The 12,899-nt window shown below is 34.0% G+C and overlaps 1 protein-coding gene across 1 annotated transcript; it reads right to left on the minus strand.

The window, feature by feature from the left end:
• Nucleotides 1-6,476: 6,476 nt before the first annotated feature.
• On the minus strand, nucleotides 6,477-12,764 carry LOC132063093 (protein EMSY-LIKE 3-like). The gene is made up of 11 exons (XM_059455522.1): nucleotides 12,697-12,764; nucleotides 12,524-12,565; nucleotides 12,042-12,256; nucleotides 11,840-11,949; nucleotides 11,481-11,733; nucleotides 11,178-11,381; nucleotides 11,024-11,092; nucleotides 9,523-9,762; nucleotides 9,374-9,442; nucleotides 9,230-9,293; nucleotides 6,477-6,856 (listed from the first exon to the last, which is right to left on the minus strand). Exons 2-11 carry the CDS (start codon nucleotides 12,549-12,551, stop codon nucleotides 6,822-6,824), a joined length of 1,287 nt encoding a protein of 428 aa, XP_059311505.1. The 5' UTR covers nucleotides 12,552-12,565; nucleotides 12,697-12,764; the 3' UTR covers nucleotides 6,477-6,821.
• Between the last annotated feature and the right edge of the window lie 135 nt (nucleotides 12,765-12,899).

Below are 12,899 nucleotides of genomic sequence, written 5' to 3' on the forward strand. Positions count from 1 at the left end.
ACTGACACATATTAGGGTGGGTAAGAGTTTATTTGTCATTATAAATCTGCTATATACACCAGGACTATTTTCAACAAATAAAAATCAGTATGATGAGTAGCAAAATTTGTTAAGGAATCAGTATGATGAGTAGCAAAATTTGTTAAGGAATCAGTAAGATGAGTAGCAAAATTTGTTGAGCAAAGATATAACAACAACATATCCAGTGAAATTTCACAATGTGGGATCTGGGTAGGATAAAGTGTACGCAGATTCAGAGGCGGACCCAGAATTTTAGCATGGAGGGGGCACCAATGACCAATAGAAAGACTACTTACCAATTCGCGAAAATATAATTTTGAGATCAACATGTGTTTAGGGCAGCCGGATGCACAAAGCTTCCGGTGTTAGCAGGGTCGGGGAATGGCCGCACCCTAAGGGGTGTGATGTAGACAGCCTACCCTAACGCAAGTATTAGTAACTGCTTCCCGGCTCGAACCTGTGACCTATAAATAAAGAGGTGTTTAGTTCAACGAAATTGAAAATAATCTGATATTACCTTATGAATTATGATATGAAAATACTGCCAAAATATAGGCTCATTTTCATCGATGCATAGTTAAAGAGAGGACAAATGACCAATAAGTCCGATTATTGGCTTGAATTCGGTCGTAGAAAAATTATTGACAGTGGGTTTAGAATGTAAAATGAATTCCTCATTTGTGAGATTGAAAGAATGGAAGAGAGAAGACTAATTCTCTTCTGTTAACGTGGGGAACAAAATTTGCTTTTGGGGTTTTTTGTGGGGAGGATTTAATCAGAAGAGGTGTGGGGACATAAAATTTTAAAGAAGGGAAAGTCACACAAATACATCTTTTTCAAATGGTAATTAAAAAGATTACAACTACTTTCAAAATATTACATAAATATAATTTATTCAAAATTTTAACTTTTTAATTGCAAAATTACAACTTTTTACATTCCTAAAATATCAATAATACTTAATTTTAAGAGTTACTACCATTAATGCATATTCACTTTTTACTTTCAAAACCATCCCCTTCCCTCCCCACCCACCCACCAAACCAAAAAAAAAATCTATGAAAAGGGCATGAGAGACAATGTAATTTTCCAAATAAACAAAACAAAATTAATTTTAAATCCCATATTCCATCTACAGTTTTAAAAAGATTTCTTTTTCTTTCGTTTCCTCCTCTTTATTCTTCTTTTTTTATTTCACTTGATGACTGATACAATTTTTTTTTTGTGACAAAATAAATTATTTGAATATATTAATATTAAGAAAAGTACACGAAAATATATGGTATATTGTATAACAATAGTACAGGAATATATTTTCGTAGAATATATGGTATATTGTATAACAAAAGTACATGAATATATTTTCGTAGAATATATGGTATATTGTATAACAAAAGTACATGAATATATGGTATATTCAAATTGGTAAATTTAACTGAAAAGATGATAACAAAATATCAGTGGATATAATCATAGAAATTAGTATATGTAAGTTTGTATATTAGATATAGTATACTATTACAATATACCTAATATATGAATATATTACTCTACGTGACAACTAATTGTACTCTACAATAACATATAGAGTAACAATATATGATATATAGATAGAATAATATATATAACAGATACTACAATAATATACTTGTTCATGAATTAGCTTCCTTTTTTTTTTTTTGGTTAAAATTCATGAACTAGCTTGCTAGTAGATTGTCTTTGGAGCATTTTTAGGTAAGCACTTATTGTGTTTTTATATGCATTTAATTACGTTATAACTAATATAGGGAATCTCCATATTTTTAGATTTTTATTCATAACAATAATCTCCTTGTTTTTAGCTTTAAGTTGCACAATTTGTAATATCTATATTAGTTGTAGATTATATAATTAACTCTTATATATCTTGTATTTATGAAAGTTCCCCTTTAAAGAAAAGCCAAAAAGAAAAGTATTGGGCTTATTGTAATTGTAAAGAGGCCGTCAAGCTCCACAAAAATAAAAGTAATAAAATGATGAGGCAATCCAGGTTCTATCTCAGATCGCACTCAAGCGCAAGGGCACAACAACCAATTGTACCAATCCGATAAATATATCTTGGGGATCCTTTTAAATATATATACTCTTTTCAACGTATATATACATATATATATAAAGTTTATCCCGAGGTTTACGGTGGCACGTGACCCCCTTCTATTAGGCTTGGTCCGCCTCTGCGGCAAACCTTACTCCCACCTTGAAAGGTAGGAATACTGTTTCGAAAGACTTTTGGCTCAAGAGAAAGATATGTGTAGATATTGTTGAAAACTGAAAAGTGACATTGTTAGCATCAGTAGAGGATATTCTTTTTCTTGGAACCTTAGAATTATGTTGACTTCATCAAAGAAAAACTTATTTTCGCATCCTTTAATTCCTATTCTGATGTCAAAAAGATCGATCAAGACCTACTTTGATCCCAACTAATGTTTACAATCTTTGAAAAAAATTAATTTTATCGAATACCTTATTTGTCATTATAAATCTGCTGATATATACACCAGACTATTTTTAACAAACAAAAATCAGTATGATGAGTGGCAAAGTTCGTTAAAGCTTAGATACAACAACATACCCACTTTTATTAAATATAATGGAATTTAATTCGTAATTTTAAAATCGTATCCTAACCAAATATGATAATTATAGCACATCATAGTTATTATTTTTCGAGTATATATGTCTGGCATACTGCAAAGACCTCTGGATGAGTATACACTAATTCAGTTAGCAAAATTAGATATTTTGGATTAACGTCTAGGACTCAAATCCTTAAAAAAAAAAAAACCTAAATAATTACAAATTAAATACTTATCTACTACTACATGTTCCTTTTTACTTGTCCATTTTAGCAAATCAAGAGAGATTTATTAAATTTCTTTCAATTATTCTTATTTAAATAAATGCATAAAGTACTAGTAGTCAAACTTAAATTTTCAAAACACAATTAATAAGGATAATTTATTAAAATAAACCCTTAATAAATAGTTTCTCAAAAAGAGTGTCAAGTTAACATGGGCCAAGTAAAAGGAAGAGGGGGAATATTTGCTATAGCAATCAAAATTACTTAGTGTAATCCTTCACAAATTAAATTCTTACAAATTTCATGTACTTCTTTTTTTCTTATCAAAATTAAGATTTGTCTAGCTAACTGACAGAAATAGTTGGGATGAACAGTTAAGATTTGTTTTATAGCACTATTCTATGCAAACAAGTATATGAAAAATTAATAATTAGTCAGATATTAATACTTGGTATTTCTATTTTGAAATCTTTATGTTACTTTTGCATGCATTATGATGTTTTATTGGTGTAATTAAGTGATCAAGTGATTGGTCTACTCATAACATGACAGTAAACTTTATTTGCAGGTCTTTATTGAATTGTTAGTGAATAAAATTGTTTTCGGGAATTTTCATATATACATATCTCATATAATCCGATATCAGATGAAAATGGTATAACATTTTGCAATACTTGGATCTCTTGGGTTTTGGATGCTGACGTCTACCAGATATTTCTAGTTGTTCTTTGTGTTGCATTTTGTATTGGACCGCAATATTCTTCTTAAAAGTGGATTTATGACGTCTTAAAGCACAAACATCAAAGTCAAACAATCCATTCGCTAATTTGCTTAATTGTTAAGATATTTAATTTTACTTTTTTTTTTTTTTTTTTTAAATTTCTTTAATCGCTGTATTACACACAAACACAGACACACACGCACTTGGGATGTTCCAAAAATAACGTGTCCTTGCTTGCTGCCCCGAGATACCTTATTTTCATTTTATCATTTTGACTCACGTTTGACAAGTACTTCCTCCATATTTGTCCAAAATGGACTTTGCACCCTCTTTAAGAAATAAAAATTAAATGCGCAATTTACTATAATGTCCATAATTGTTGTATAGCCTTAATGAACTTGGAAATGATTTGAGAAATAAATAATTAATGTTGAGGGTAAAATAAGAAAAAAAAATCTCATGATATACTAAAGTGGACAAGTAAAATTAAAAATTAAATTTTTAATATAATGAACAAGTAAAAATAAATGGAGGGACTAACATTTTTAGGAAGAAAATCCCTTTCTGAGTTAGGTGTCTGTGAGCATATAAATCCATGTACCTTAAAAAATATTTGATGCAGTGTAATTTTTTTTTTTTTTTTTTTTTTTACATTATCTATATGGTTTAGCATGTTATTGCTGGTTCTTTACTCTATTTTAAGTTACTAGATTATGCTTATCTTAAATAATTATATGTTATTGCAGGTAACTTGGTGTAAAAAGCTAATATAATATTAGTGTACAAAACTTAATCTCTCAAATTATATTATATTGATATTATAAAATTGTTTACACTATCATGTAGTTTAAATTTTAATGAAATGTTACGTTTTATTTTCTTAAGGTTACATTAATGCTTATCATAACCAAATTGTGTAAAATATTTACACTGTTGATGAATGAGACTTAATAAAAAAAGGTACAGAAGCATATGAATATGTGCCCTTATAGTACATTGAGCACATTTTTAAGGTATAGTGATCCTTAGGTGCAACAATTTTTTATAGTATGTTACCATGCTTTGCATTAGGCTTATATGAATGACCTTAGAAAATGCCAGAGTGATTGCCTCTTTCTTTACATTTTGAACTGCCAAGTATTCTCATTTCTATGTAGTCTGTCCTAGTTAAATAACTGAATATGCTCTTTCTTAACATCACCAGTGGTAAGAAAATATTCTTCTATAAATACCTGCTTCTCGAAACTTCATATTCTATTCCCTTCTCCCTTCACCTCCTCATGTATTTATGGACTTTACCATGTCGAAGGGTCAAGATTTAATGGGGATTAAAATCCTAATTAATATTAAAAATTGATAATAATGTTACCTAAAAGTTTGATAATATTGCCATAACTGTGAAGAAAATTCCCTCCATAAGTGAGAGAGAAGTCATATTCCTTTATTTGGTAAAAAGAATACCTCCTACCACTGTATTTTCTGTCAACGGAATACAAAATGATTTAATTTATAAGAGATATTTTCTGTCATACCAAACACAACTAAGGATAGTCCTTTTCTCCTCAAGTTGGAGATCCAAAGACGACTTGTTTCCCTCAACACCCACAACAGGAGTATAAAAAAGGGAATATGGTCAAAAATTACCCTCTGCCTTGAAAAAAAGGCTAAAAATGTTATCTGTTACGAATTGGGTAAAAAATATTTCTCTCGTCATTAAAGTTTTTAAATATGTCCATGTCTTAACAGAAATATCCAAATCTCCCAAAACAACCTTATTTCATTTTTTAAACCGCTCCATTTGAATGCGACCCAATTAAATAAAAAACTCATACGATCCCTTATTCCCCCAAATTCTCTCAAACTTATTCTAACTTCTCTTCCCCACTGTCCACGAACAACACATCCTTTTATAACAAGTTCAAAAACATGCATATAAATAGCTTTGTACAATCATTGGGTTGAAAAGGGCGAAACCCCTCTTTATCAATTTGTGAATTGTTTCATATCTTAACAACCTGAGTGAAGTTGCAGGGACATATAAGCAGGTTTTTTTTTGGTTGGATAATTCAGACTAAAAGCTGATTGACATAGATGTTATGGGTAAAATTCTTTTTTTTTTTTCTTCTAATTTTGTTCACATTTTAGATCTATTAAAAACAGGTATCAGAAAGGTTGTGCCATAGGGATAACTAAAGAAGCTAATTATTCTTAAAAGTTACTGTGAAGAATTCTCAGAAATTTTTTATTTTGTATACTGAGTTCCAGGATTCTAATGAAGCAGATTATCGTTACCATTATTGTGAACTATTCATGTTGAGTGTTGCTGCACTATCAATGTTATGTCTCAGCTGCAGGTGATGTATGATTTTTTTATTTAGTTGGATTGAGCTGAAATGAAGCGGATTTAAAAAATAAAATCAAGTTATTCCGAGAATTTGAGAATTTTCATTAAGACGGAGGTACATTTGAAAACTTTAATGACAGAAAGAGTATTTTTGACCTAAATTCGTAATAGAGGATATTTTTACCCTTTCCTCAAGTAGAGGGGTACTTTTGACCCTTTTCCCTATAAAAAATGTCTTCAACAAAAATCCAAGTCCACTCAAAACCAGTGAACCAAAAATTAGCTGGTTTTTTTTGGTATTTTAACCTTTTTTTTTTTTTTTTGGGTTCAGCTGATCATCCTTATTTTCATAAACATTTTCTCAAAATCTTTATCCTCATTCTAATGATAAAGAAGGCCACAGTCTTCTCCAGCTTCAAAAGTTCCTCTATAACTAGTCCTAGACTATTCAAATACAAGATAATTTCTATTTCAACTCAAACATCCTTGAAAAGGCAAATACACCATTACAACATTGGCCACTTTTAAGTCTAAATTAGCAATGAAATGAATGACTAAAGAATAATTAAGCTGTTCATTTTCACAGTTCCAGCAACAGTGCGTCAATAGAACCTTCTTTTTACATGATCACACGTTAAATTGCTACCATTTAATTTTACAAGAGCACTAAACTGCCACTACATGAAACAATAATCCAACTACAAATAAGCCTACGCAGACAAAAACTAGACTACAATAATATAATGTTAGCAAAGCGTTCCTTGAACATGGCATTATACAACAGGCCTACAATCATTCTGTTGTTTCGTAACATATGGCAACCGATCTAGAATACATATATGCCCTTTTTGCTCCACAGCTTCTATATACCACTCAGTACCATCATGGTATCCCCGTCATTCCCGGTCCATTGCTTGCATGAAATGTTCATCTGCAGCAGAAACACAGATCAATAGGGAAAAAAGTATGGGGACCACTAGGAGGTGAATCCAAGTGCCTTGAAGTTAATAAAAAGCAGATGCTATGACATCAAAACACAGTAGTCTTCGTTCTTTATTCCCAATGCACTGCTTGTAATGTTTATTATTAGTATGCTTATTATGACAAGATCAGTTGCATTCAGAATTAGCACTTCCATTGTTACATAAGAGTTGCTCAAACTCCAGATGAACCCCAGGATCCACTCTACTGGTGGTTGCAGACTATTTACCATGTAACCTTGGTGGAAACACAACACTCGCATGCTAATATGCTTCACTAAGAAAAGCTAGGAACAACAAAAAAATTGAACGTGGACCATTCCTCATCCATGCATTCCACATGGTACAGTGATACCCTTCCTTGTACTCATTTTGCACTTCTCATATTCCAAAAACCCATTTACGTAATAAATCCTGTCAACCAGAACATTTTGCTTACTTCCTGGCCTGTGGGTGTTATGCTTCTTCCTGTTATGATATATTCAACAGAACCCTATCATCTAATGCATTGGGCTTTAACTTCAACTGTTTCACATATCTATTATTCTTGTCACATCATAAATGATCAGTAATATCTCGATTTTATACTTTTGAGTAGAAGTTCTTTGCCATGTCATTTATTTGATTAGAATCAATATATCTCTAGTCCCCAAGGGCGTGTGTCAATGAAGTGGGTTGAGAACCATGAGGTCTCAGGTTCAAATTCCAAACGAGGCAAAAAACACTAGGTGATTTCATCCCTTCCATCCAAGCCTTAGCCTTAGTGGACAAAGTTACCCAGTATTTGTGCTAGTAGGTACTTCGTGGAATTAGTTGCGGGGTGCACAAGCTGGTCCGGTCACTACGGTTATCAAAAATATATATATACATGTTTCTATGTAACATTATAGCAGCAGCAACTTGAACTTAGTGACTTCTACCACTACATGAAATATAAATTTACCAGAGTCAGATACGTATTTGCTTTTAAAACACGTATCCGTTTATCTTCTCTATATAGAGGAGCAAATCAAACTGATGTTAGATATCATTTCCCAATGACATACATGTCAAAGGGATGGATAAATTTCTATCAACGAATATGATTAGCTAAGCTTCCTATGATGGTTAAAAACAACTTAAAGTGTAGCTTATTTTTCTAAAGAAAAAGTGTCGTAAGAAACAACAAGAAAATATAAAGTATCATAGAAAAATAAAATGTGCAAGTATTCGTGCAGGGTAGAAAATGTACAAGTCTTGCAGGGTATATCACTTTCATTCACTCCAAGAACACAATTTAGAAGCGTAGGAATACTTTGATATAAATTATGCCATTACTGCCAGCAAGGAACTTGTCCCACATCATTCAAATGGGAAACTGTACAACAAGCCAGGGGTATTGAGGGATAAAGGACACAAGAACATAAGCAAGAAGCAATCCATTTTAGTCTCAACAAAATGACAACAGCATGAGCACTTGACAATCTAGACTAGGAGACACTTTTGTTTTGACTTGTAGATATGGCTTCAACACAAATCTATGTTACCTTTTCTCGGAAAAAAAAGGGAATGGAATTAAATGTCCCAAATATTTGAAGTACACTGATATTCCTAAACAACGATCTTGTCTTAAGTCCTTCAACTTATGCTTGTTTGGCATCATCACTCAGTGTATCTATTTTACGCAACTTATCCTACCAAAAGTAAAAAGTCCAGCTCACGTTATGGTATTAAAGGTATCAGGAAAAAGATCATTCCAGAATCTACATAAAGTAAAAGAGAAGTAGAAAGAAGAAGCATTGGGGAAGGTCTACCAAGGGTTTGGCCCAGTGAGTCAATGAAGTGGTTGAGAACCATGAGGTCTAAGGTTCAATTCCCAGCGGAGACAAAAATGCTAGGTTATCTCTTTCCATATGTCCAAGCCTTGGTGGATAAAGTTACACGGTACCTGTGCTGGCAGGAGGTAGTAGGTGCCCGCGGAATTAGTTGACGTGTGTGCAAGCTTACCTGGACACCACAGTTATCCAAAAAAGGGTCTACCAAGCTATAAAATTTCTTTTTCATTTTCTATCTTGCAAAGATATTTCTCCAGAACGCCTTGGATTTAGATCAGGGGAGGTAACATAATTCTTTTGGAGATAAATTTGACCTCAAATTGTAATAAGCCAAAGCCAAACAAGTAAACTTCTAGGACTTAACAGGAACTCAGCTTTGAAAAGGATCATGGAGCTTTTTTTAATTAAGTTGAGAAGGATCATCGAGTTAAATCCTCCAAACGAAATGAATGCATTAATCATGACGATAAAATGAAAAGAAAATGCAGGAATATTTTGGCATAGTCATACCACTCTCTCCATCAGAGATCTCTCCGAGCCTTGAGATTGCCTCCAGAAGTGCTTGCTCATGCTCCTGCACAGTAATATACTAAATTTCCTTTGACACAAATGAGCGAACAGTAAACATTACCGAACAAGTGAGTGTCCTCTAACCTTTAGCACTTTCTTTGCCTTCTCAACCTCCAAAGGATCTGGATGACTGGCGCCAAAGACCCTCTCCACCTGACAACATTTGCCAGTCTATGAACAAATATAGAAAGTGTAACATCTTACGCAATAGATATTAAACTACTGCAGCTAACCTCTTTAATCAGTGTTTCCGTGTGAAGTAACTGGATATCATCAGATCCCTTCTTTCCTCCATTCTGTGACGGTGGAAAGCCTTTTCTGGTCTGAGGTTTAGCCAACCCCCTTCCCCTCCCTGCACCTGGACCGCTATCACGCCCTACAGGCCTATTCACCCCACGGCCTGATCCACCAAAATTTCCATGACGAGAAATCCCTGGATCTTCACCCTCCCACTGAATATCTTCTGGAGAAATCTGTCAGAGAAGAGATATATGAGTCTGACCATTTCAAGAAAACTGAAAAGAAGAACTGATAACCAAATGATGCAACTAAGACTAATAGTAAAGATGAATAATGAGCTAGATACAGAGAAGGTTATCACTCTTATCAGGCAACAGTTAACATTGGACACCGCCACACCGGGCATGTGTCAAAGAGGCCTTTTTATGGTTCTTCTAAACATGAGATGGATATCATACTAATAACAGCCTGCATGATAAGTTTGAAAAGGTTCTTGCAAACAAATATCCACCCATGAATGTCACATTTTATTTCCAGACTCAAAAAGTGATATGTTGTGATATACTTTGGCAATATACAGAGCAAGTCATTCAGCCAACATCAACACCAAATTAAAGTTTTCCTATTCAATTAGTGCAACTCCAACAATCATTTATTGAAGAAGCAGCAAATACAAGGACTTGAACTGATGAATATGGATGCCGAAAAGGAAATTTCACAAGATCACACCTTAGAGAGAATTAGAGAAACTTAATATAAGGACTCGAAGTCTTGAACTACCAAACAATCTAGATAGTCATCAATCTTGAGGTCAAATACACCACATATTATATATAAGACCACTCATATAGAAGTCAAATATTAGATATAGGCAAAATGTTCTTAGTTTCTCTACTTCTAACTAGATATACTAGAGCCTTGTTCTCCACTTCTTTTATATGGTGGAATCTTTCTGTAAGTTCATATTCCAGAAGAGTTAGACAATGGACCATCCCAAAAGACAGGGTGTGAACTTCATTTATAAAATATCTTTAAAGGCACATGCAGTAAAATACTGTACTTGGTATGTATCAAAGTTATAGATATATACTAGCATTTAGATGTTCCACACAAAACATAGCTGCACACTAACAACAGGGAAGTTATACCTTCAAGAGAAAAATATGGTGAAGTCACCTTTACACAGGTTTTTGCCCTTTCCCGAGGGAAATGGTTCAGATTGGAAATTTAGAATTATCCTGAACTTTAGTTCCGACGTTCCCTTGAATTTATTTGCTACTGGTTCCTTAATACATGCAAACTTCTAGTGAATACTTTAGAGAATGCTTGGCCACATCACAAGCCAAGGAATAAAGCATACAGAGTTCAGAATGGTATAACAGCTATTTTTCTTGGTACAACCACCCTCATAAACCAATAAGAAAAAGATTTTTCCAGCAGGGCAGCAAAAAAGGTAATCAAAGCTGCATGCCATCAGAACATAGCATCCATTACCTCTGAAAGGTTGACCCATTCCCACGTCTCGTTTGTAGTACCCATGTCATAAACAAGAGCATGTCTACCCTGAAAATGTGCATCACAAGATTTCCGCATTCAACCGCGAAAAGAAAAAGAAAAGTAAAGCTGCAAGCAATAAAATCAGGAGTACCTCAACTTTGTTATAGTCAGTAATGACTGCCTCATAAAAATTGTTGTCATCAGGCCATCTAGTCCTTACTTTCCTTCCGATCAATGGATCAAATAATGCTGTTTTAGCAGGTTCAGAAGCCCGATTATCGAGTTGGCCTCTTCCAAATGGACCGGAGGACGGGTACTGCATTTTCATTGAAGATGCACCAGGCATCATCTGGCCCTATGAATAGATGTGTAACAGGAAAATACTCAGAACAAGAGAACAGTTAAATCATGCAATGGTGGACTGCATAGAATAAAGCATAAACATCAGACATACAGATTTACTTTTTTTGCCCTTAGGCCCCATCATAGGCCCTCTCTTGGCAGCAGATGAAGATGGCTGGTTTGCAGAAGCCAGAGCAGGTGGGTGAAACGTAGGAGATGGTCCAGCAAAGGACTGTGACGGTAAAGATGGAGCTATCTTCTGTTTCTTCCGTGAAGCTGAGACAGAAGGACTGGGTAATGGGTCGTGAATAGCTTGACCAGTGCCAAGCATACCAGGTTGGTGAGCCCCTGATTGCCTCCACTCCCTATAACCAAGAATCAAAAGCTAGCCTTTACAACATTGACAAACTCTAGAATACCGGAAATTCACTAAAAAAAAATTCAAGAAGGACAAAGCAACCAGGAGCTAACCTTATTCTTCGGATGACATCATCAGCATTAACTCTACCAAGAAGTTCTCTATGTTCTTCATTGGACAATCTTAACTCTTTTCGTAGCTCCGTTATCAAACTTTCTTTCTCCTGAATAAAATATATTCATTGAGCAGTCATTTAAACGTGATAAAACAAATGCACATAGTATTAGATTTTGATGAGTATTGAGGAAAAGGTACCCAAGTAATGGCATCAGCTTGAGCTTTAAAGGCTCTTAGAACCGAACTGTATGCTTCTTGCTCAAGCTGGTGAATTTGGGCCTCCATGTCAGTGTCACCATACATCCTTTGGTAGGGTAGAGAAGCGATGACAGCAGATCTCCCATTTCCATTCATGCGGCCACCCCCTCTTGGAATCCTATTTTGATGTGATGGAGGAAGATCATCATCTGTTCCTGCAATCATTCCAAAGGTGCATACAAGATAATAATTCAACTGCAAACTCTGCTTTTCTATAACAATTTAAGAGTTTTGCAAGCTAATTTCATGATAAACCCAATAATTTCAGTTTTAACTTGTCACTGCAAACATATTAACAAGAGCAAGAATCATGTAACAGCATAATTCTAAAGAAGAAAGATAGCAAAAGAAATTAAGCAAAACCCAGTTAGGAGACAATGCCAACCCTAATTAAAGAAAGAAAGAATCTTGAAAACACTAACCACTGCTGTCATAGGGTTCGTAGTCCATAGCCAGCTTGCAAACTGAAAACCAACGCTTCAATAATACTGAAGATTATCTTAATATATAGAAAATTAAGCAATTTTTGAGTTACAAACACAAGGAAATTGTGTGATTATGATAGAATTGAAGGGGAAGATGAGAGGAGAATCACCAAAGGGCAAACACGGACGTCAAATACGTCTATTACAATTTGCTTTATTCCAATGTTTGAAATCCACCCGGTCTAAACTCGGCCCGATTTGGCAATTTTTATCAAGTTTTTTTTTTTTTTTTTTGACCAAAATCTTGACTTCTTCCTCTTCAACTCAAAAGTACAACATGTTACTGTGAAAATTGGTACACTTTTATCACAAA

The sequence above is a fragment of the Lycium ferocissimum genome, chromosome 7 (genome assembly GCF_029784015.1).
Source record: "Lycium ferocissimum isolate CSIRO_LF1 chromosome 7, AGI_CSIRO_Lferr_CH_V1, whole genome shotgun sequence".
NCBI classification, from domain to species: domain Eukaryota; kingdom Viridiplantae; phylum Streptophyta; class Magnoliopsida; order Solanales; family Solanaceae; genus Lycium; species Lycium ferocissimum.

Coding starts and splice junctions, on each gene's coding strand:
- LOC132063093 (XM_059455522.1), bottom strand. CDS start 12,551: ATGGACTACGAACCCTATGACAGCAGTG. Junction 9,763..11,023: donor AATGGGTCAACCTTTCAGAG/GTAATGGATGCT, acceptor CTTCTCTGACAG/ATTTCTCCAGAAGATATTCA. Junction 6,857..9,229: donor GATCTCTGATGGAGAGAGTG/GTATGACTATGC, acceptor TTTCTGCTGCAG/ATGAACATTTCATGCAAGCA.